Below are 21,189 nucleotides of genomic sequence, written 5' to 3' on the forward strand. Positions count from 1 at the left end.
TTCCCAAGTACCTAAGCAGTGTATTGCTTAGGTTGAGTGGTTTGTTTTCCTCTTTAGACTATGACTGCTACAACACCCTATTACAAGTAGTAAATTTTGAATATTTGCATATAATCTTAAAATATGTGTTCAGAATTTCCACTATTTCAAATAAGATAGTCATGCTAAGTTTATTTAAAAATATCATTTTAAATGATTTTCCAATTAAAATAGTTAGATTTTGACCCCTGATTGATCTTGTTGAAAGATGTGCCATGTTTATTTTGTGTCTTTGTATGCGCCTGGCACAAGGCAATGTATGCCTAGAGTTACTCAAATCTCAGTTTGAAATGAAAAATTCCACAGATCCATAGGAGTTTAATAATAAGTATTAGAGCATAGCAGTAAGTGTACTGGTTATATTGCAAGAAGGAAGCCAATTCTGACTCCATGTTGGAACTGTTTCTTTGACTTGCTTTTTGTTGCTTTAGTTATTTTAATCATACAGAATGGTTTGCCTCGGAGTATCCTGCCCCTCTGCCTGACTGTTAAGCTAAAGTGCCTTTGTTCAGAAGCCTGTCCACCTGTGGATGGCAGGGAGGAAAAAGTAACATATCCCCTGCCTGAGGCTTGCCATTCTAGGAAATGTTTGAAAGATTAATGGTCTTTTTATTTTGCTTTCTCACCTCTAATCTATAAAAGAACCTGGCATCCAGACCTCCCAAAGATGGTTATTTTGAGGCACTAGCCTGCCATCTCAGTCTGCCAGCTCCCCGATTAAAGTCTCTTCCTTGCCTCAACACCTTGTCTCTTGAATTCGTTGGCTTATCGTCCTAGAGTGAGCTTGGACTTGGTAAATGTTCAAGTGTGCATCAGAACTGGAGATTGGCCAGTCCAAGATAGGTGGTGGTTTCCACGGGCATTTAATGACCTAAGAGCAGAGGAAGTGCATGGTGGGTACCGATGGGTCATAGTGTTACTATGATAACACGTATTGGATGCTTACAGTGTGCTAAGTTTTGAATCACTATGTTGTAGTGCCAGAAAGAAAACATGAGATCATAAGACATTTTTTTCCCTCTTAGGAGTGGATAACAGCTAAGGGCATTTAGCTGTTTAATAGGGAGCATGAGGACTATGAAATATAAATAAAATGGTATGTGTCAGCTCTGAAGACGCCAGGAAAGTCATCCTTGCCTTACAGACTCTTTGGAAGAATGCTCCTGAGGGACCAAGGTGATGGTGTATTTATCTCTGCATATCTCATAGTGCTTAGAACAATATTTGTACGTAGTGGAAGGGACATGTATGTCCGCTGAATTGAGTGGACATGCTTTCTTCTTACAGAGTACAGAATTTCACAAACTCCTTTGTAATTGAAGTTCCCTCACAGCATATATTATAGATTCTGCCCCTATGTAGCCCATTTAAAATAAGAATGATTAAAAATGCTCAGGACATCCTTAAACATTTAATCAAAACATGGAACTCTTTTAGAGGAACCTGACTCAGTAACTTTGAGGGGACAGAGGTTGAAGAGGAAGTGAGGAAGTACTTCCAATGCCCTCACCTTCCTCACCTCCCAGAGCCAGCCTGCACCAATAGGATTTATTTATTTGTCTGCTCGGCTTACCATGCACGTAGAGACAGTCCCCTCTTCTGTAGGGTACGCGTTTCAGATCTGGCAGATTAAAAACCAAGAGCCGAAGTGAATAGTGGTAATCTCTGAACTGGAACATTTCTGTGTTTTCCTGGTCTTTCTCTTTTAGCTTGCTTAAAGAATTGAAGGGAAAAAAATTCTTCCACATACCTGACTGGTATTGGAACCTGTTAAATAGTGGTTAAAACTGGGTGGATTGGAGGGAACTTTCCTCCCCCATTTTTTAAAGTTTGGCTGTAGGTCCTTCTGCCTGCAGGCTACAGTCACATTAGTGGTTGGAAATTGGATAACGACAGCACAATGACAAATCCAGGTTGCTTGCAATAAGTTGCTAATCCCTTTGCTTTAATATCGGAGCAGCGTATAATGATGTTTGGACATCACTCCAGTTTACTGACGACCCCACTGGGGCCAGCAATAGAACCTTACAACTGTCTAACAAGGCATCAGGTGACTCCCGTCGTCACAGCAACGGACACTGGAATCTAATCTTCCCTCCATCCCTTCTAGCACCCAATAACGCCTAGATTATATAAGTGGCCCATCATTGCTTGGTAACTTGAATCAATTAACGTTAATTCGCACAATGCTATGATGTATTGTGATCACTTTCATTTCAGGGAAGGGGGAGAAATTGCTATAAGTCACCTAAAATGAGGTTGTCTGTGGTGCTGGGGTATTAATTGGGTGTCCATATTAAATGCAAAAGGAGCCCCATCGTGAAAGGAAAGTGGATGAGTGACTCTCTTGGCTGCTATTGACCTATCAGAAGAAGACAGTGCCCTTTTCTTTTGCTTTTATCTATTACAGTTTTCCCTATTGCGTGTCAAGTTGATGTATTATAAAAAATTCATTTGGTGACCTTTCACCCCCCTAGCAGATTAAACAATTTCACTTCGATGGCATCATTAACAAGACCCTGCATTTAATGATGATTTCTCTAAAAGGCCACGGAGATTCGATTTTAAGCTAACAGATTTATTGCACTATTATAACATATCGTAAAAAACTGTACCACCTACGGTCAGGTTTTAGGTTAGAAACTGCTTAAGAGTTTATGTGAAGCTTAAAGTGGTATTACCTTGGGATATGCTGTAGCTGCAAGTCTCTGACCTCCAGTGGGATGCTGTTTACATTTAATCAGAGATGTTTGCTCACAATAAACTTAAAAATGTGTCAGGGACAGGCCTTTTAGCAAGTGTTCAGGCAGTTGGTTCCCATCCTTCTGTCTCTAGACATCAATGTACTTATGTCAGGATCTTGGATGGAGTCTTTTGGCTTTTTTAACCTACACAGCCAGCCTGCATCCTGTCCTGCATCAGAAAGCATTTGAGAAAAGGCAAGGGAAGAAATAGAATTTGGGAACAGTGTAGAATTTTCCAATAACCTGGGAGCCATGGAATGAATAGCGTGTATTTTAAAAATCTGATTTAATTTTTTTTAAGACCCTTACCCATTGTGGCTAAGCAAAGTAATAAATGATGATCAGACTAGTGCATATTGAATTCCTAGTGAGTCATGGTCATGGTCTTGGCTGGTAGGTGACCAAAGGGGTTTGTAGGACCACACATGCCCTACCCCCCATTCTCCAGGATTCTCCAGGGAGAAGGAAATTGTTCCCTAGAGAAACTAAATAGTTTTTGATCTTCTGTATTTGTTCTTCCACTGTTCCTCTTCTGAGGACTAATTGTCACCTTTGCCTCACATACACCATCCATGTAAAATGAATATTTTATCTCCCCACATAAGAAAAAAGAATAGATTAGGAAATAAAATAGTTGACTCACAAGCATTTAATTGAAGATGGATAGACTACCTTTTTTTTTTTTTTCAATCAAAGTTTTGTTAGACCTGAGTTAGGATATTTTGAGAGTAATCTATTATCCTATACTAGGGTAATATATGTGATAAATGATGTCTATATATCTCCATTTAAATGTTAAAACTCTATTGCATGCCTCTGATGCATAATACACAATAGGTTTAATGGGACAATAAGTATATAACCTATAATGTTCATTTAATAAAGCTATCTTGGTCTTCAAAAATTCCAAAGCTCTGGGAAAACGATGCTTTGAGATATCATGTATTATGTAACTATTTTATTTATAATTATTCCATTTTATTGCTAAGTCACATCAGCAATTAATGTGCTCAAAAGAGGTGAAAAACAATATAGCTCTAAACTTTGGTCATACACTTACTGTTTCTAAAACCTTTGGCAAACTACTTAAGTCTTTTTGGACCTCAGTTTCTTCAGGTGTAAATAAAAGTGTCTGTCATTGTGTCATTTTAAAGATACAATGAGTTTATAGCTGGAATGCATAGAATAGTACCTGTACAGGGTAAGTGCTCAGCGTATATTAATTAAAAAGAAGTATTTTTCTCCCTGAGGGCTTCATTCAATTGAAATCAATTAATCAATGAATTCTACAGTTACTGATTCTATTTTGTGCAAGCATCTTGTGAAGACTATGCATACAAAAGGGTTGTTGTGAGATTAAATGAGATAGTCTTTGCTCCTTGGAAGAAAAGCTATGACCAACCTAGACAGCATATTAGAAAGCAAAGACATTACTTTGCCAACAAAGGTCCATCTAGTCAAAGCTATGGATTTTCCAACAGTCGTATATGGATGTGAGAGTTGGACCATAGAGAAAGCTGAGTGCTGAAGAATTGATGCTTTTGAATTGTGATGTTGGAGAAGACTCTTGAGAGTCCCTTGGACTGCAAGGAGACCAAACCAGTCAGTCCTTAAGGAAATCAGTCCTGAATATTCATTGGAAGGACTGATAGTGAAGCTGAAGCTCCAATACTTTGGCCACCTGATGTGAAGAGCTGACTCATTGGAAAAGACCCTGATGCTGGGAAAGATTGGAGACGGGAGGAGAAGGGAATGACAGAGGATGAGATGGTTGGATGGCATCACCAACTTGATGGACATGAGTTTGAGCAAGCTCTGGGAGTTGGTGATGGACAGAAAAGCCTGGTGTGCTGCAGTCCATGGGGTCGCAAAGAGTCAGACATAGCTGAGCGACAGAACTGAACTGAACGGAACTGAGTCTTTGTGAAGCAGTTGTGTGGGGAGGTTGTTCCCAGGCATCTCTTCCCAATTCTTTGTGGTGATATCATCTTGGTACCCACAGAATCAACCAGGATGAATGTATTTATACCATGGAAAATGGAAAAGCACTAAAATCTGATCCTTTGGGGGGAAATCTGGTTTATTAGCATACTTACAAAATATCCCCACCTTCTAAGTGTTTTAGTCTGATATGATGCCTCACTGAGATTTTTTGGAGTTAATAAATTGTGATTAAATCTAAGTTCATAATATATGTTCTCCCACCCCACCCCTCAGACACCTATTTCATCATTTCCTATGGCAAAGCAAACATATAAAGTAAATAAATAATTATTCTTTGGCTGTAAGTTCATGTTTGCTATACAGTGTATTATTTAGTTTCTAGAAACAAAGGCAAACCTTTTCACTAGTAATGGTGTATCATGAAAAACAGCTACTACAGTGGTATTATATCTGAAATCTGAGGCATGGATTCTTTTCTTTTTTTTAACATGTGCTAGAAATACAAGCAGTTTCAAAACTGGGAACTTTATATATATTCGGCCTTGTAGTCTTTCAGTCCTCATACAGCCTTCAGATGGAGAAGTGGGAAAAGAACTCACAATACAACCACAGCTTGTTTTTCTGGATAAGCAGGTACTTTGTGCACAGGTAACAATCTTTACTTGGAGCTGGGTACCATATTGTATTCGGAGCATGTTTCAGACTCCATCATCATCATAATACACGTGTACAGAACACCCACCCTGTGACAGTTGGTGCACTTAGAACATCTAACTACTTTCATTATTTACCTTCCATTGCACAGCTTGCTTTCCTTCTACTTTCTGTAAAAAGTCCAGAATATGAGTATGGATAAGAGTAGAATTCAGATACTTTTTCACTCCAAACAAATTCTTACAGTAGGTCTCAGGTGTCTTCTCAGAAATCTATCCTTCCCAAAGTGCTGGATCTATATCTGAAGAAGTCATTTCATATGCTGGTGAAGGCATTTATGCCATTACATTATAGTTCTATGTTATTTTAAGTGATTTCTCCTGTATGTGGTTAAGTATAATATCAATAAGAGGCTTCTGTATGCTTCGTTCTAATTTCAGTGTCCAAGTCCTTGGATTTTATCTTTTCTCTATTTACTAATGTCATGGGTGGATTCCTATCTTATTAACCTTCAGCAAGCAGTGTCAGTCTCCTTTTCTGTAAACTTAGCTTTCCTTTGTCCTCTTCACTGCCCTGCCCCAAATTTTCTTGCAATAATCTCCCTTCTCACGATGCAATTATTTGATAGATTCTTCTTAACACAACAAAGAATATTTATTATTTTATTTATTTTATTATTTTTTCCTTTGCTTATCCTCATGAATGTGTGGTATATGAAAGATTCTGTCCGAATCCTCTTCTTTTTTGGTTAACTTCACAAAATTCTCTTCTGAGTCCTATTTTTCCTTTTTTGTTTTCCCCCAGAATCGGAGAGTAGAGTCCTTGGGGCCCCCGTCAGAGCCTTGGGTCATTTCGGTTTCCCTGGAAGGGACATTAGATTCTGTGCTGAGAGGTAGGTACTTGTGAAATTCGGAGACCCACTATAAATGCATCTGCCCAAAAATGTTTGCAACCACTGGGGATTCATAACAAACTCACTAATACTCAGTATCTTTGATAATTTGGAGGAGAAAAAAAAATTCCACCACCAGTGTACAATGCCAGTGTCTTCTAAAAAGTACAGAAGTTTGACAGGAAATGTTTAAGGAGCCATCTGCCCTGTGGTATGGTGAGCATTTTTGTCATACCTGCAGCATATGTGTGTGTGTGTGTGTGTGTGTGTGGTGTGTGTGTGTGTGTGAAAGTGTTAGTCACTCAGTCATGTCTGACTCTTTTCAACCACATAGAGTGCAGCTCTCCAGGCTCCCCTGTCCATGGAATTCCCTTCTCCAGGGGGTCTTCCCAACCCAGGGATCAAACTTGGGTCTCCTGCATTGCAAGCAGATTCTTTACCATCTGAGCCACCGGGGAAGCCTATATATATATGTGTGGGTGTGTATATATATATATATATTTTTTTTTTCATCTGTTGGTGAGCATTTAGACCATTTCCACATCTTGGCTAATATAAATAGCACTGAAACAAAAATGGGGATACCTCTTTGAGATCCTGCTTTTAATTATTTTGGATAAATACCCAGAAGTGTGCCTGATGGATCATGTGGTATTTCTAGTTTTAATTTTGTGAGGCACCTTGATACTCTTTTCCATAAAGGCTACACCATTTTGCATTATCATTAAAAGTGCTTGAGAATTCTAATTTCTCCTAGAAACTTGCTAGAAACCAAAACTTGGCTGTCTTTTGGCCTTTTTGAAAATAGCTGTCCTATTAGGTGTGAGATGATATCTCATTGTGGTTTTGATATGTATTTCCCTGATGACTAATGATGTTGAGCATCTTTGCATATGCCTGTTGGCCATTTACAGGTCTTCTTTGGAGAAATGTCTGTTCAAGGTCTAAGCCTATTTCTTAATTGGGTTATTAGTTTTTAGGTGACCGAGGTTTAAGAGTTTCTTGTATATTTTGCAAACTAACACCCTATCAGATAAATGTGTTGCAAACATTTTCTCCCATGCTATAAGTTGCCTTTTCATTCTGTTGTTAACTATGCAGAAGCTTTTAAATTTGATGTAATCTCACTTGTCTAATTTTGCTTAAAATGTCAATACTACCTAAAGAGAGCTACAGATTCAATTTAATCTCCATCAAAATCTCAATAATATTTCTTATAGAAATAGAAAAAAAGCAATTCTAGAATTTTTATGGAGCTGCAGAAGATCTTAAATAACCAAAATGATCTTGAAAAATAAGAACAAAATGAGAGTCACCACTTCCTAATTTTAAAGCATATTAGAAAACTATAGTAAACAGTATGATACTGGCTTCAAAACAGGCATATAGATGAATGGAACAGACTAGAGAGCTGAGAAGTAAATCCACTCACTTATGGCCAACTGATATTCAACACAGGAATTAAGGATATACAATGGAGAAAGAATTATCTCTTCAGCAAATGGTATTGGGGAAAACTGAATATCCACACACAGAAGAATGCAGTTAGACACCATATGGGTTAGGACATTTATATTAGTTTGAGTGTTCTGTAATGCTTTTACACACTTGTAAACAACTCATTTACCAATTTAAACATTTGCCTATCTGCAACATTGCTGGTTTCCAAGAATGACTCTGATTTTACAGTTACTTCTTGCTCTACCCTGGCTTTGAGTCTAAGCTCATCCTCACGCCTCCTATGAAATATGTACCTTGCCATCCTTCATACATTACCTGTACCCAGTACCTTACACTCCATGCCTTACCCCTACCTCATACCTACTCGTCCACTGTACCTTAATCAGCCTCTATACTCTACTGTGCCCCACTCCTGACTCATACTACCCCAGACTCTGCATTACTTTTCTTTCAGTTATCCCAAGGATATCCTCACCCACTTGTTTAGAATCATACCGGATCATGCAAAATGAATAAGGCATTAAACCATTTGTTATGTGTTTGTATTAACACCAAGTCATGCTCAAGTGAGCCAACTCCCCTGGATCAGTATTGTCACCATTGTCCTTGTTTGGAGATTCAGTGTGAACATCTGAGGAATGGTCTGGGTGTCTAATATGCATACATTATTTGTGTGTGGGTGAATGTCATGATACAGGAAAAAAATTATTTATAGAAATAACCACATCACCAAACAGTTTATTTCAATTATTGAGAATATGTCTCAACACCATCATGAATTATTTTTCCTTAACTTCAGAGAAAATGGAACCAAAACCATTTGGCATAGACCACCTAACTTAAGTATTTCCTGCAGAAAAATAAATTAACAACAAAATCTTATCTGTATGTCTAGCCTAAACCTTTTGTTCTGCCATTTGACTTCATGTTCTTTGACCTCAGTCAATCCTCTTCAGTTAAAAAAAAAAAAGATTATTAGCTGTTACAAAACAGTGGGTTTATACACGTGTGCTGTGTGTGTGCTCAGGCATGTCCAGCTCTTTGCAACTCCGGGGACTGTAGCCAGTCAGGCTCCTCCGTCCATGAAATTTTCCAGGCAGGAACACTGGAGTGGGTTACCATTTCTTCCTCCAGGGGATCTTCCCCACCCAAGGATCGAACCCCCATCTCTTACATCTCCTGCATTGGCAGGTGGGTTCTTTACCACTGTGCCACCTGGGAAGCCCTGTGGATTTATATACTCAAAGTTAATTATTTTAAGTCCTTCAGATCCTTTGATATTTAACTATAGATCCTCATTATAGAAAAATATGTCTTAATATTAAAAAAATCTCAACATTAATAATGTAATAGTTTGTTAGTGTAGATAGCTAAGGGTAAGATGGATAGTTGTGGGAATGGGTGGGGGTGGAATTTGGACTAAAAAGGTATTTTAAAACCCTATTCCTTACAGAATCACATTCAAGTAACATTCCCTGATAAATCATGTAATCAACTTCAATCTTGCTTCAAACCCAGCACCTCATCTTCTCCCAGGTTCCCTCAGCCTGTCCCAGCTTGATCAGGGAGCCTGTCAATGACATTTGTCTATTTTACAATATCGTTCCAGAGATATGGTGAACCCCAGAGTAATGTACTGTACTTGGCAGAAACTGCCTACGCTTTTGGGCACATATGCTTCAAATCTGAGAATATCATAGATATATATGGGAATCTTTGTAGAGATCTCTGAGGCAAGCTGGTATTTAACACAAAAGCAAGCCCATTTGGAGCTAAAGTACTTTCCATTAGGCAGTTTGGCGGCTGTTCTATGAGGCAGACTCACTGTGCTCGCCGGACATATTTCGATTAAATGCTGCTTTGTATTCCTCCAAAGATGGGAACAATAAGGACGTTTGTCAAAGGAAAAACTGCAGCAAACGATTTCATGTTGAACATCTGTACTCTGCAGTTCATTGTTTGCAAGAGTTTATTGACCATAATTTTGATGCATATAGGTTTTAAAGAGTATGAACAGCATTTATCTTGGGCGCCTATCATTTATTTGAGTCTTGGCTTATTTATTTCCATTTTTCTGGGCATTTTTATTTATTTTGGGACTCTGAAGTGATGAAAGAAAAGATGTTTCTGAAAAGGGAAGTTTTAGTTAGCTCTGCAAAATTGATGAGGAAAGACAATGTTTTCCCAAAAAGGATTGAGCAATTGAATTGAAAAATGTTTAACACTGCGCATATTCTATCTTTATGATATCTTTCAGCCTTAAAGATCTCAAACCAATTTTTAAACATTAGGACCACTCTCCTGTCTCATTGTCCATCATACCAATAATCACAGTGACATTTCCAAACTGAAATGGAGCGGCTGTTAATTAGCAAAGTCATTTGAGGGTAGTGGAGGCAGAAGACTAATTCATGGAATTGTGAATGCGATCTGGAGCTCAGTTTCCTTCTTTCTGTTTGTAAATGGATGGCCTATTGTTAGAAAATGTAAGCTTCCCTTTTTGTATTTTATTCAGAGAAACCAAAGTGCAGCCAATACACATTGCTGAAGAGGGTAGTCTTTATCAGTCCTGATCTGATGCATAGCTGTGCTCCTAATCTATTGGCCTCACTCTGCCACCGCATAAACTACAGATCCCTTGACTAGAAGAGAGGCAAAGCCTAGAACCTGACCGCCAAGAAAGATAACAGACTTTCTTTCTTGAGAGACATTTAATAATAAAATGCATGTGTGCATGCTAACTTGCTTCAGTCGTGTCTGACTCTGTGACCCTATGAACTGCAGTCTGCCAGGCTCCTCTGTCCATGGAATTCTCCAGGCAAGAATGCTGGAGTAGGTTGCCATTTCTTCCTCCATGGGATCTTCCTCATCCGGAGACTGAAACCACATCTCGTATGTCTAACCTGTATTGGCAAGCATGTTCTTTACCACTAACACCACCTGGGAAGTGGTGTATTCTTGCCCAATAGTGGCTAAGAATACAAACTTTATGAAATCAGGCAGATTTGACCTAAAACCTTCTCACCAAGTAATTTAATGTTTTCTGAGCCTATTTCCTAATCTCTAGACTGTAGATAATAGTATATTTTGTGGTGTTGTGTAGTTTGTATATAATGATGAACAGAATGCCTGATGTTTGGCAGAGTGAGCTTTGATATATGTTAGCTGTTGTAACTATTATTATGGGCTTCCCTGATGGCTCAGATGGTAAAGAATCTGCCTGAAAATGCGAGAGACCTAGGTTCGATCCCTGGGTTAGGAAGATCCCCTGGAGAAGGGAATGGCTACCCACTCCTATATTCTTGCCTGGAAAATTCCATGGACAGAGGAGCTTGGCGGGCTACAGTACATGGGGTCACAAAGAGCTGGACACAACTGAGTGACTTTCACTCACTATTATTCTGTCTTGACTTACTTGGTTTCAAGATTTGCCTAAGAGAAGCCTGATGGATTTAGTAACCTTTTTAATTAATTTTTTCTTTATTGTCCAATTGCCTGTCTACAGAGATTACTTGAAGAAATTGCTCTAGTGTAGGTAACTAACATTCACTGTTTGGTTTTGTGTTTGTTTGTAGGATGTACTCACGCAGAAACTCAAGATGGTTATGTGAGCTTCTCCAACTTGGCAGTTTTGATCTCTGGGTCAAATTGGCACTTTATTTTTACTGTCATTTCCCCTCCAGGTAATTTCAACACAGTGTGTTTTTATTATCTGTTTCTTTCTTTCTTTTTAAAATATAGCCCCTTCTCCTTTATAATGGGACTAGCTCCTCCATGAATAAGAGTCACTGTAGCTTAGAGAAAAAATTCCCCTGGTTATATCATTATGGTGTGAGAAGCAAGAACACAAGTAGAAATTAAGCCTGAAGAGCAAGTATTGCTTCCTGGTAAGCAAGAATCCAAATGTACATTTTCTTCTAGTTGTTAAAATTTGCTTTGAATGTTCTACTTTTTTTCCTATGACATTTGATGGAATTTGGTTGAATATTAAAATTTTTAATTTATAAGGAAGAGAGTCATGGAGTATTGAGTTTTATGAAACCTTATCTTTTAGTCCTGCCTGCCTCATCCACTGCCCCACCCCTACCTTGGAAATGAGGACTATACACATTCAAAATCCTGGTACTTTAGAACTGTAGGTAGAAGGTGTGTGTAAACTGTTTATACAATCCAGTTCTTTCTGAGAAAACGTTCAAAAGAAATCTCCCTTCTGAAGCATTCTTGACAAATTTCACTTTGTAGTGAATAAATGCTACTTAAACTTCAAAGGCAGATGAGTTTATGAAAAATATTACTCTCCCATTTCCATGATGAATAGAGTCCAGTCTCCACCCTACAGAGGAATGGTGAGAGTTAATTTGGGGCTGCTGTTGCTGCTAAGTCACTTCAGTCGTGTCCAACTCTGTGCGACCCCATAGACGGCAGCCCACCAGGCTCCGCCATCCCTGGGATTCTCCAGGCAAGAACACTGGAGTGGGTTGCCATTTCCTTCTCCAATGCATGAAAGTGAAAAGTGAAAGTGAAGCCATTCAGTCGTGTCCGACCCTCAGCGACCCCATGGACTGCAGCCTTCCAGGCTCCTCTGTCCATAGGATTTTCCAGGCAAGAGTACTGGAGTGGGGTGCCATTGCCTTCTTGGGGCATCCTTTTTATAAAGAATTAAACTCTGATAGAGACACAATTACCACTTTAAAATGATTTAGATATTGCATGCAATATTGTAATTTACTAGAAAAAACCTTCCTCACCTAAGGGAGCATGGAGAAAATTCTAAAAATTTTAGCATTACATTTGAACTGAAAAGTTGATATTTATAATCAATTATTAATTTGAGTCCAGGAAATTAGTCTGATACTTAAGACAGGTAACTGTGGAAAGTAGTTAATGCATCAGCTGTGATAATGCAAGGCTTCAAAAAAAAAACCCAGAACAATCATGAGTGGACTTAAACCTCTTAGATATTGGAAATGGCAAAGGAAATGAAATGTTTTCATGTGAGCTATCTGAACCCCAGCAACAAATATTTAATAAAGGCCAGATATGAGTTCTCCTTCATGAAACTTAAATTCAAACCATGGTATACTTTCAAAAAGTTAAAAATATGGCTCTCATGAAAATGTATGATGAACACTTGTCAACAAGTTATTTAACTTTTTAATGTGGGAACCAGGAGGATAGCAAGGTGTATAGTTCATGTAGCCTGGAAAGAAAAGACTGCTGAAATCAGTTTGCTAAATTGGATACAGGGCAACCAAACTCTATCTTTTCTGAGTTGTGTGTCTATGAATATCACTTACATTCTTACTGGATGAAAATCATTTTCAGTTTACCCAGTGTTCTACAAATTCACAAGACTGGCCCCTAAATGTTAAACATTAAGTTCAACAAAGGTGTGTTCCAGAGAATTTGATAAACCTTGGATGAGTTTGTTCGAAAATCCTCTTTTATGACATTGATAAGATCTGTAATCTTTTTTTTTTTTTTTTTGCCTCCTCTCAGTTCCAAGTTTTAAACCATTTTTCTTCACAAAGAGAATATCATTTGGGGTCAGGTAGTATTGTTAATTTTGTAAGACAGCTATTCTTTTGATATCTGTGATATTGTCCTAATGAAAGGACAGATTCATGGAGAAAGTTCAGTGCCTTGACCATGGGATTCCCAAAGATATATTTTGAAAGGTAACACATGCAGAGCTGGATATTTTGGTCCCAGCTTGTTGGATATTTAAAAGGCTGTTACCCTACAGTTTTCTCAGTAGATAACTAAGACTAAATACTTCATCAAGGTTATTTGAAGGAATATGTTATAAAGCCAAATGTAAACTATATTGTAGACAGAAGCTTCTTGGTGACAACTGTGATTTTGAGCTGGCCCTGGTGTTCACGTTTACTGGCCTACTGCTTCCTTTAATTTCTACCTACAGCTTGCAAAGTCCCCTAACTGAGGAATTGTCTTGCATTTTTTGTTTATCATTTTCCTTAAATTATTCTTAGTCATTTTCAAGACATTCTACAAGGTGAGGCATAGAATTTCTTTTTCTTTTCTCTCCTCTGTTTAAATGAAGAGAGAAAAGATGAAGGAGAAATAGAAAAGATCAGAAGGCCTGCCCTTCTGTGACTCCATAACCTCATGTTCATTAACAGTATAATTCCTGAGAGTAACTGCTTGTTTCCAGGTGTTATCAATGGCTAGGGCTGGAATTATTTGGGAAAGCAGCTTATCCTGGCCTGTCCTTACATGGATAGACCAATCAGTGTGACATTTCTCCTTTTTAACAAGCTCTAATAGAAGAGCTGTGACAAGTATTTATTCATGGATCTGTTATTGTTGCTTCATTTCTGAATCAAACAGAGGATTGCAATCATTTTCATTTCCTCATATCCCTTAGAGAGAGGAACTCACCTTTATTCCTATTTTATTATGTTTTGTCTCATATTTATTTATTTTTCTTAAAATGAAGAAAAGGGACAAAATTCAATATCTACTTAATGTCCAGAGATGGCAGATAATGGCAGATGTGATTCCTGATTTTAAATCATGGAGATTGGCCAACTGTCTCTCTAAAATTTCCAAGATTGTCCATGTCTTTATTTTTTTTAATGGAAATAAATGTCACTTTAATCAATGTTTCATTAATTGCTGCATACAAAGACATACATTTTTTCAGCTCTGTAGATAACATCAAAGACGTAATTAAGGACTTAGTTCTTTTAATATCAGTCAGTTCAGTTCAGTCGCTCAGTCATGTCCAACTCTTTGCGACCCCATGAATCACAGCATGCCAGGCTTCCCTGTCCATCACCAACTCCTGGAGTTCACTCAGATTCACGTCCATCGAGTCAGTGATGCTATCCAGCCATCTCATCCTCTGTTGTCCCCTTCTCCTCCTGCCCCCAGTCCCTTCCAGCATCAGTCTTTTCCAATGAGTCAACTCTTCGCATGAGGTGGCCAAAGTACTGGAGTTTCAGCTTTAGCATCATTCCTTCCAAAGAAATCCCAGGGCTGATCTCCTTCAGAATGGACTGGTTGGATCTCCTTGCAGTCCAAGGGACTCTCAAGAGTCTTCTCCAACACCACAGTTCAAAAGCATCAATTCTTTGGTGCTCAGCCTTCTTCACAGTCCAACTCTCACATCCATACACTTTTAATATACATGTATATAATTTATTTTCTATTGAGGTTCCATTGACATAACCCTGTATAAGTTTAAGGTGAACAGTATGTTGGTTTAATATATTTATATATTGCCATATGATTACCCCTGTGGTGTTAGCTAACATCTATATCACATTACATAATTATCATTCTTTTTGTTGTTGTTCTGAGAACAGTTAAGACCTACTCACTTAGCGACTTTGAAGTTTATTATACAGTATCATTGGCTATAATCACTATGCTATTTTGGAAATATAAAAATTGAGGAACTGAGAAACTGCATAGGTTGACCAAGTGTGTATAGAATCCTCATAAGTCTTTCTAACATGTGGATTAATCCAGGTCATTTATCCATTTCTGAACTTCCTGAGACAGTCCCCAGAGGGCAAGGTGTCTGTAGGCTTGTTCTACTGACTTCCCGCCCAGCCTTTCCCCATGCACTGTCATTACTGGTGTCTAGGCTGTGGTTTCTTTAACCATTTCCTGGGGCCCCGGGACTCCTAGGGGCTCTCCAGGGCTGCTGGGTGGAGATGGAGTGCACTCTGCCACCTGACCCAACTGCAGTTGCTATTTCCAAGCCTAGAATATTCCTCCTCCCTAAATTCACATGTCTTCCTTACCAGTTCACCCAGGGTTCTTCTCAAATGTCATCTCCTCAGAGAGCTCTTTTCTGCCTCTCTCTGTCTGCACCACTGTCCCAATCTTGTTCCTCCCATCTCCAGGCATTCTCGGTCTTCTGCTGAGAATTCCTCACTCCCTGGTGTCAAGAGTATCTGAGTATTTGCTTGTCTGTCTATTGCCTGCCTGCTCTATTCTGCCTTAGAACCTAAATTCCAAAACGGACAGGAATTCTGCCTAGTTCAGCGTTACATCCCCAGTGTAAACAAAAACAAAAACTGGCATGTCATAGGCACACATAAATACGTGTTTATGAATAGATGAATATACCGAGATTCTGTCTAAGATTGCATTTAAATAATGTTCTGCTGTTGAAAGTATTTAAAAACTGGTAGTCTCCAGCCTTAGACCCAGGTTAGTGCTCTAGACTTAGAAACCTCAGGCCTGATTTCAGCCTCTGTGTCATTATCTGTGTTCTAAACACGTTCATGGCTTGCTCTTCTATATCCCAGGTGGCTCAAGCGACTTCCCCACTCAGAATTTTTCTGTTTATGACACTGACTTCAGAATGTTGTCACAGGTCTTTTCGCTTTTGACATGTAATGCCCACCCAAATTTGCCTCCCATTTTTTCCTGCACTAATTCCTGGTATTTCTTGGCAGTAATTTTTTTCAGTATAGATCGCTTTTTCTCTTTTCTGTCTTTATTTATTCAACTTTCACATCCCCATCTAGATACTCCCTCCTATGGAATGCTTTCCCCAAGCATATCAATGGAAAATAAACTTCCATAGCATTTGACTTGCATCATTCTGGTGGCATGGGTCGCATTCTGATTTGTATTACATTTGTATGTGTTTCCTATTTCATTTACTAGCTTGTAAATATCTTAAGAATGAGAACAGTAACTTGTCTACTTGGTGAAGTAAACAATCACTGAGCAGTTATTGGAAAATGGATAAAAGAATAAAGAATTTTGTTTTTACTTCTGTGAATCCCTAGTAAAACCCATCCCTCTGTCTCTGGGCTAGAATTAGCTTATTCAGTTGTCCATAAAAAGCAACTAATTGATAACAAACAAGCCAACTATGGCTCAAGTATAAGATGTACACACAAGAAAAGCATTTCTAGATAATTTTGTTATAGTAGTTTTGGGACCAAGTCAGCCAGGAGTCAAGAGACTAGGGATCTAACTGTGACTTCCAATCCAATGTCAGGTTCAGCCCAAGGAAAGCGCAGCAAAGAAAACACAGTGTTTCCTGGAGTCGATAAAATAAAAGCTCTGTTTTTGCCTGAATTATTCAGATGAAAGCAGAGATTTGGGGGTTTGTTTTGAGTGAGCTACTCAAAAACACTGGTTATAACTAATATATGTTCACAAGCAAGTGTTTTTCTTTAACTTTTGTCTTGAGATATAATTGACGTATGATAAGCTACACATATTTAAAGTGTACTATTAAATAAGCTTTGATGAATCTATACGTCCATGAAACTATCCCCACAATTAAGATAATGAACTTATCATTCCCAAAATCATAGGCAAAGTCTTAAGCTTTCTATTTTTGAAATAACATACAGTAAAAATGATCTTTTTGGTAGGTTATTTTATAAATTCAAATATATATATATATATAGAGAGATTCATATAATCACTGCCACAATCAGGATACTGAACATTTCCCAAAGGTCTCCTTTATATTTTTCCTTTGTTCTCTCATCCTCCCACTAATCCCTGCAACTTCTGATCTGGTTTCTAGCTCTATAATTGTCTTTTCTAAAATATCATATAAATGGAATCATATCATATATACAGGGCTTCCTTTGTGGGTCAGATAGTAAAGAATCTGCTGCAATACGGGAGACCCAGATTCGACCCCTGGTCGGCAAGATCCCCTGGAGAAGTTTCCAGAAAACTGGAATCCCACTGGAATTTCAGAAAACTGGAAACCCATTCCAGTTTTCTTGCTTGGTGGGCTCCCAGCCCATGGGGTTACAAAGAATCAGATACAACTGAGCAACTAACACCTAACACACATCATAAGCATCCTTTAGAAATGGACTTTACTCAGCATAATGCTGTGGATATTTATCTCAGTTACAGTTTCCTTCCTTCCTCCTTCCGTTCCTTCCTTCCTCTCTGTTCTAATTAGTGGAGCATAAGAGTGAATCTTCAGTTTTGCACTGGTGGAGGAAGTAGGTCTGAAAATAGGAGAGCATTGGAGGAATTCTCCCATTGTAATGAACAGAACTGGAAATAACAATCATATGATATTGTTGGAATCTTGCAGTTCGTCAGAAACAGGAGTCTTGCATTTATTATTGATTCATATATTTAATAATCTAATTCAGTAAATATTTATTGAACCAACTATGTGCCAGGTACTGTTTTAACCATATCTCTTCCATAGTATTTTATTATATTAGCATCTTATTATTATTTTGCATCTATTTGTGTTTTTGAGCAGGGGTCAATTTTACAGCTCGCTCCAGGTCGTTTGCTGTCTTACCTGTGACTCCATCCGAGAGGCCCACCATCATCATGGCTGCTTCCTTGTGCTCAGGGGTCTCGTGGCTGGCTCTGTGCTGCCTTATATGCTGTTGGTTTAAGAAAAGCAAAACCAGAAGTATGTAGATTGTTTTTGAATAAAAATATCTGAAAAAATATACCGTTATGCATAATATACTAACTATTCTTTTTCTTCCCGCAAAGAAACATATTTTATGAGCCTCTGTAACATATCAAACAGCGTGCAGCCAAATTGCTCAATTTATAGAGACAAGGATTGCCTAATCCCAAATAACAACAACAGTAATAATATATAATAACAATAATAATAGCGACAGCTCTTATTTTTTGAATACTCTTTATGGACTGGGTTCTAGGTGCTTTAGAGACTTGAATTCATTCAGTCTTCAGAACAGCTCTATCAAATAGGTACCGAGTACTCTGTGTTCAGACAGGGCACAGTTCAGTTCAGTTCAGTTCAGTTGCTCAGTCGTGTCCAACTCTTTGCTACCCCATGAATCGCAACATGAAGCACAAAAAAGCGAAGTCACTTTCCCAAAGTCTCACCACCAGGATCAAACCGGCTAGTTAGCTTCTCGCTAGACCCCACTCTCTGAAACACTGTGTGGTACAGCCCAGGTGACCTCCCAAAAGGCAAACTCTATAAACAAGGGGAAAATTTTTTCTTTTTCAGAAGAAGGAAGAGAGTGCTTGGGTTTTTTGTTTGTTCGCCTCTTTTTCCCTAGGAGCATAGAAATTGTGTTCTTGGGCATTTTCCCAGAATCTGATCTTTTTTTTTTTCCTTCTTCTTCTTTTTTGGGACGGTGAGATGTGGATGGAGACATGGATAAAACCCTTGTGGAATTAGGAGATACTAGGAAAACAAAGTGATAAGGAAGAGTGAGTATAAAAAGGCAGAATGAAGAAAGGCAAAGGGTGAAGGTGAAAAATTAAGAAAGCAAAGAGCAAGAAGTAGGGTGCCACCACCAGACAGTTCACTGTGCTTGGATTTCTGAGAGATGCTGGAGAAGGAAGTTCCACTAGATGCTCTTTATTTTGAGGCAAGCTTCATATTTTTAGCTTAAAAATTGTGCTGTAAAATGTGTATAGTGAAAAGAATGGTATTTTTTGCAAATTTCTTTAATGTCTGATTTAAGAAAAGTCAGCTGGATTCTCTTAGCAGCTTCTGCATTTGGTCTGTAGCAATGTATTGTTTTGACTCAAGTATCTGAAGAAAATTCTAGCCTCAAATAGATACCTCGTAGAAAAAGAAAGAATATTTTAATAACTTTTACATATACAGTAGATATTCTTATTTGTTGCTGTACCCAAACTAGACCAGAGATAGTTACTTAAAGGTACATCTCAATATACTTTTTTATTCTGTTACATGAAAATCCACAAGTCTACCTTGAACTTTGAATTTTGCCCACAGGTGATTTTGAAAAATTATGTTTTGGCCATTTGGTAAATGTTGTTTCACTGAGTTATATAGATATACCAAATGCTGATATTAATATATTTAATTCTACAATTTTTTAAAAAAACTACATGTTAATATCAATAGAATTAGAAATTCTGTGAAGCTCATGGTAGTTTATAACAATGTTTTCTAAACTTCTAAAATTTCCAATGTGAGCTTGATTTATATCACTGATGACAAATACTATCAATTGTTTCTTTGAAGTTATAGGCTTACTTAATTTACTTATAAAAGAAATCTCCCGAATACCCTATTTTGAATAACCATAATTTGTATTTCAGTTTTTCTTTCAAGTGCTTTCAATGTGAGAATGGTGTTTCATGAAAAAAAAAAAATCAGTCAGTTTTGCTCAAAACAATCACAAAAGTGCTTTTTCTTGAAACAAGTATCATGTCTGATTATCTGACATTATATTATAATTTATTTGCTTATCATCTGCCATCCAAAGTGAAAGTGAAGTCACTCAGTCATGTCCGACTCTTTGCGACCCTATGGACTGTAGCCTACCAGGCTCCTCAGTCCATGGAATTTTCCAGGCAAGAGTACTAGAGTGGGTTGACATTTCCTTCTCCAGGGGATCTTCCCAACCCAGGATTGAACCCAGGTCTCCCACACTGCAGGCAGATGCTTTACCATGTGAGCCATCAGGAAAGGGCAGGGACCTGAACTTTCATACTTACAATTGATTTTATAGTGCCTATAACAGTGTCTGGCATGAAGAATGTAAATGTATTTTCATTAATATATTCAGTGAATAAATGAATTAAAGCATCACTCCAGTCAAGAGCTGACTGAAGATATAAACTCTTCGATCAAATACACACAGCTATATGAAGTCTGTGGATTGCACTAATGCCAGTTTCCTAGTTTTGATGTCATACTACAGTTAATGTAAGTTGTTGATGTGAAGAGAAGGCTAAGTGGAGGTGCATGGGTCATCCCTGTATGTTTCTTTGACACTTTCTGTGAATCTATAATTATTTCTAAATAAAACCTGAAGAAAATACAGTAAGTCCCCACATATGGACGAGTTCTTCCGAGAGCACTTTCGTAAGTCAAATTTGTAAGTCCAACCAAGTTAGCCTAGGTACCCAACTAACACAATTGGCTGTATAGTACTGCACTTTACTGTAATAGGTTTCTTTTTTTGTTTTTGTTTTTTTAATTTAAATTTATTTATTTTAATTGGAGGCTAATTACTTTACAATATTGTATTGGTTCTTCCACACATCAACATGAATCCTCCACGGGTGTACACATGTTCCCCATCCTGAACCCTCTTCTCACTTCCCTCCCCGTACCTATTGTACAGAGTGAAGTAAGCCAGAAAGAAAAACACCAATACAGTATACTAACGCATATATATGGAATTTAGAAAGATGGTAATGATAACCCCGTATGCAAGACAGCAAAAGAGACACAGATGTATATAACAGTCTTCTGGACTCTGTGGGAGAGGGGGAGGGTGGGATGATTTGGGGGAATGGCATGGAAACATGTATAATATCATATAAGAAATGAATTGCCAGTCCAGGTTCGTTACAGGATCCTTGGAGCTGGTGCAATAGATTTCTAATAATTTTCACACAAAATACATAGAAAGCAAACACAAAAAATAAAGCATTTAAAATTTTACAGTACCTTGAAAAATATAGTAGTATAGTACAATGGCAGGCATGCAGGGGCTGGCATTG

At 38.1% G+C, this 21,189-nt stretch overlaps 1 protein-coding gene across 1 annotated transcript in view; it reads left to right on the forward strand.

Annotated features, from left to right (window-relative positions):
• PKHD1 (polycystic kidney and hepatic disease 1 (autosomal recessive)) overlaps nucleotides 1–21,189 on the forward strand; it is a 450,125-nt gene that overhangs the window by 414,374 nt on the left and 14,562 nt on the right. The window contains exons 62-65 of the mRNA XM_018039183.1: nucleotides 5,225–5,360; nucleotides 6,186–6,273; nucleotides 11,310–11,417; nucleotides 17,972–18,130. Coding sequence (XP_017894672.1) covers nucleotides 5,225–5,360; nucleotides 6,186–6,273; nucleotides 11,310–11,417; nucleotides 17,972–18,130 — 491 coding nt within the window. The remainder of the gene's footprint in view (nucleotides 1–5,224; nucleotides 5,361–6,185; nucleotides 6,274–11,309; nucleotides 11,418–17,971; nucleotides 18,131–21,189) is intronic.

Source organism: Capra hircus, chromosome 23, assembly GCF_001704415.2.
Source record: "Capra hircus breed San Clemente chromosome 23, ASM170441v1, whole genome shotgun sequence".
Lineage (NCBI taxonomy): Eukaryota > Metazoa > Chordata > Mammalia > Artiodactyla > Bovidae > Capra > Capra hircus.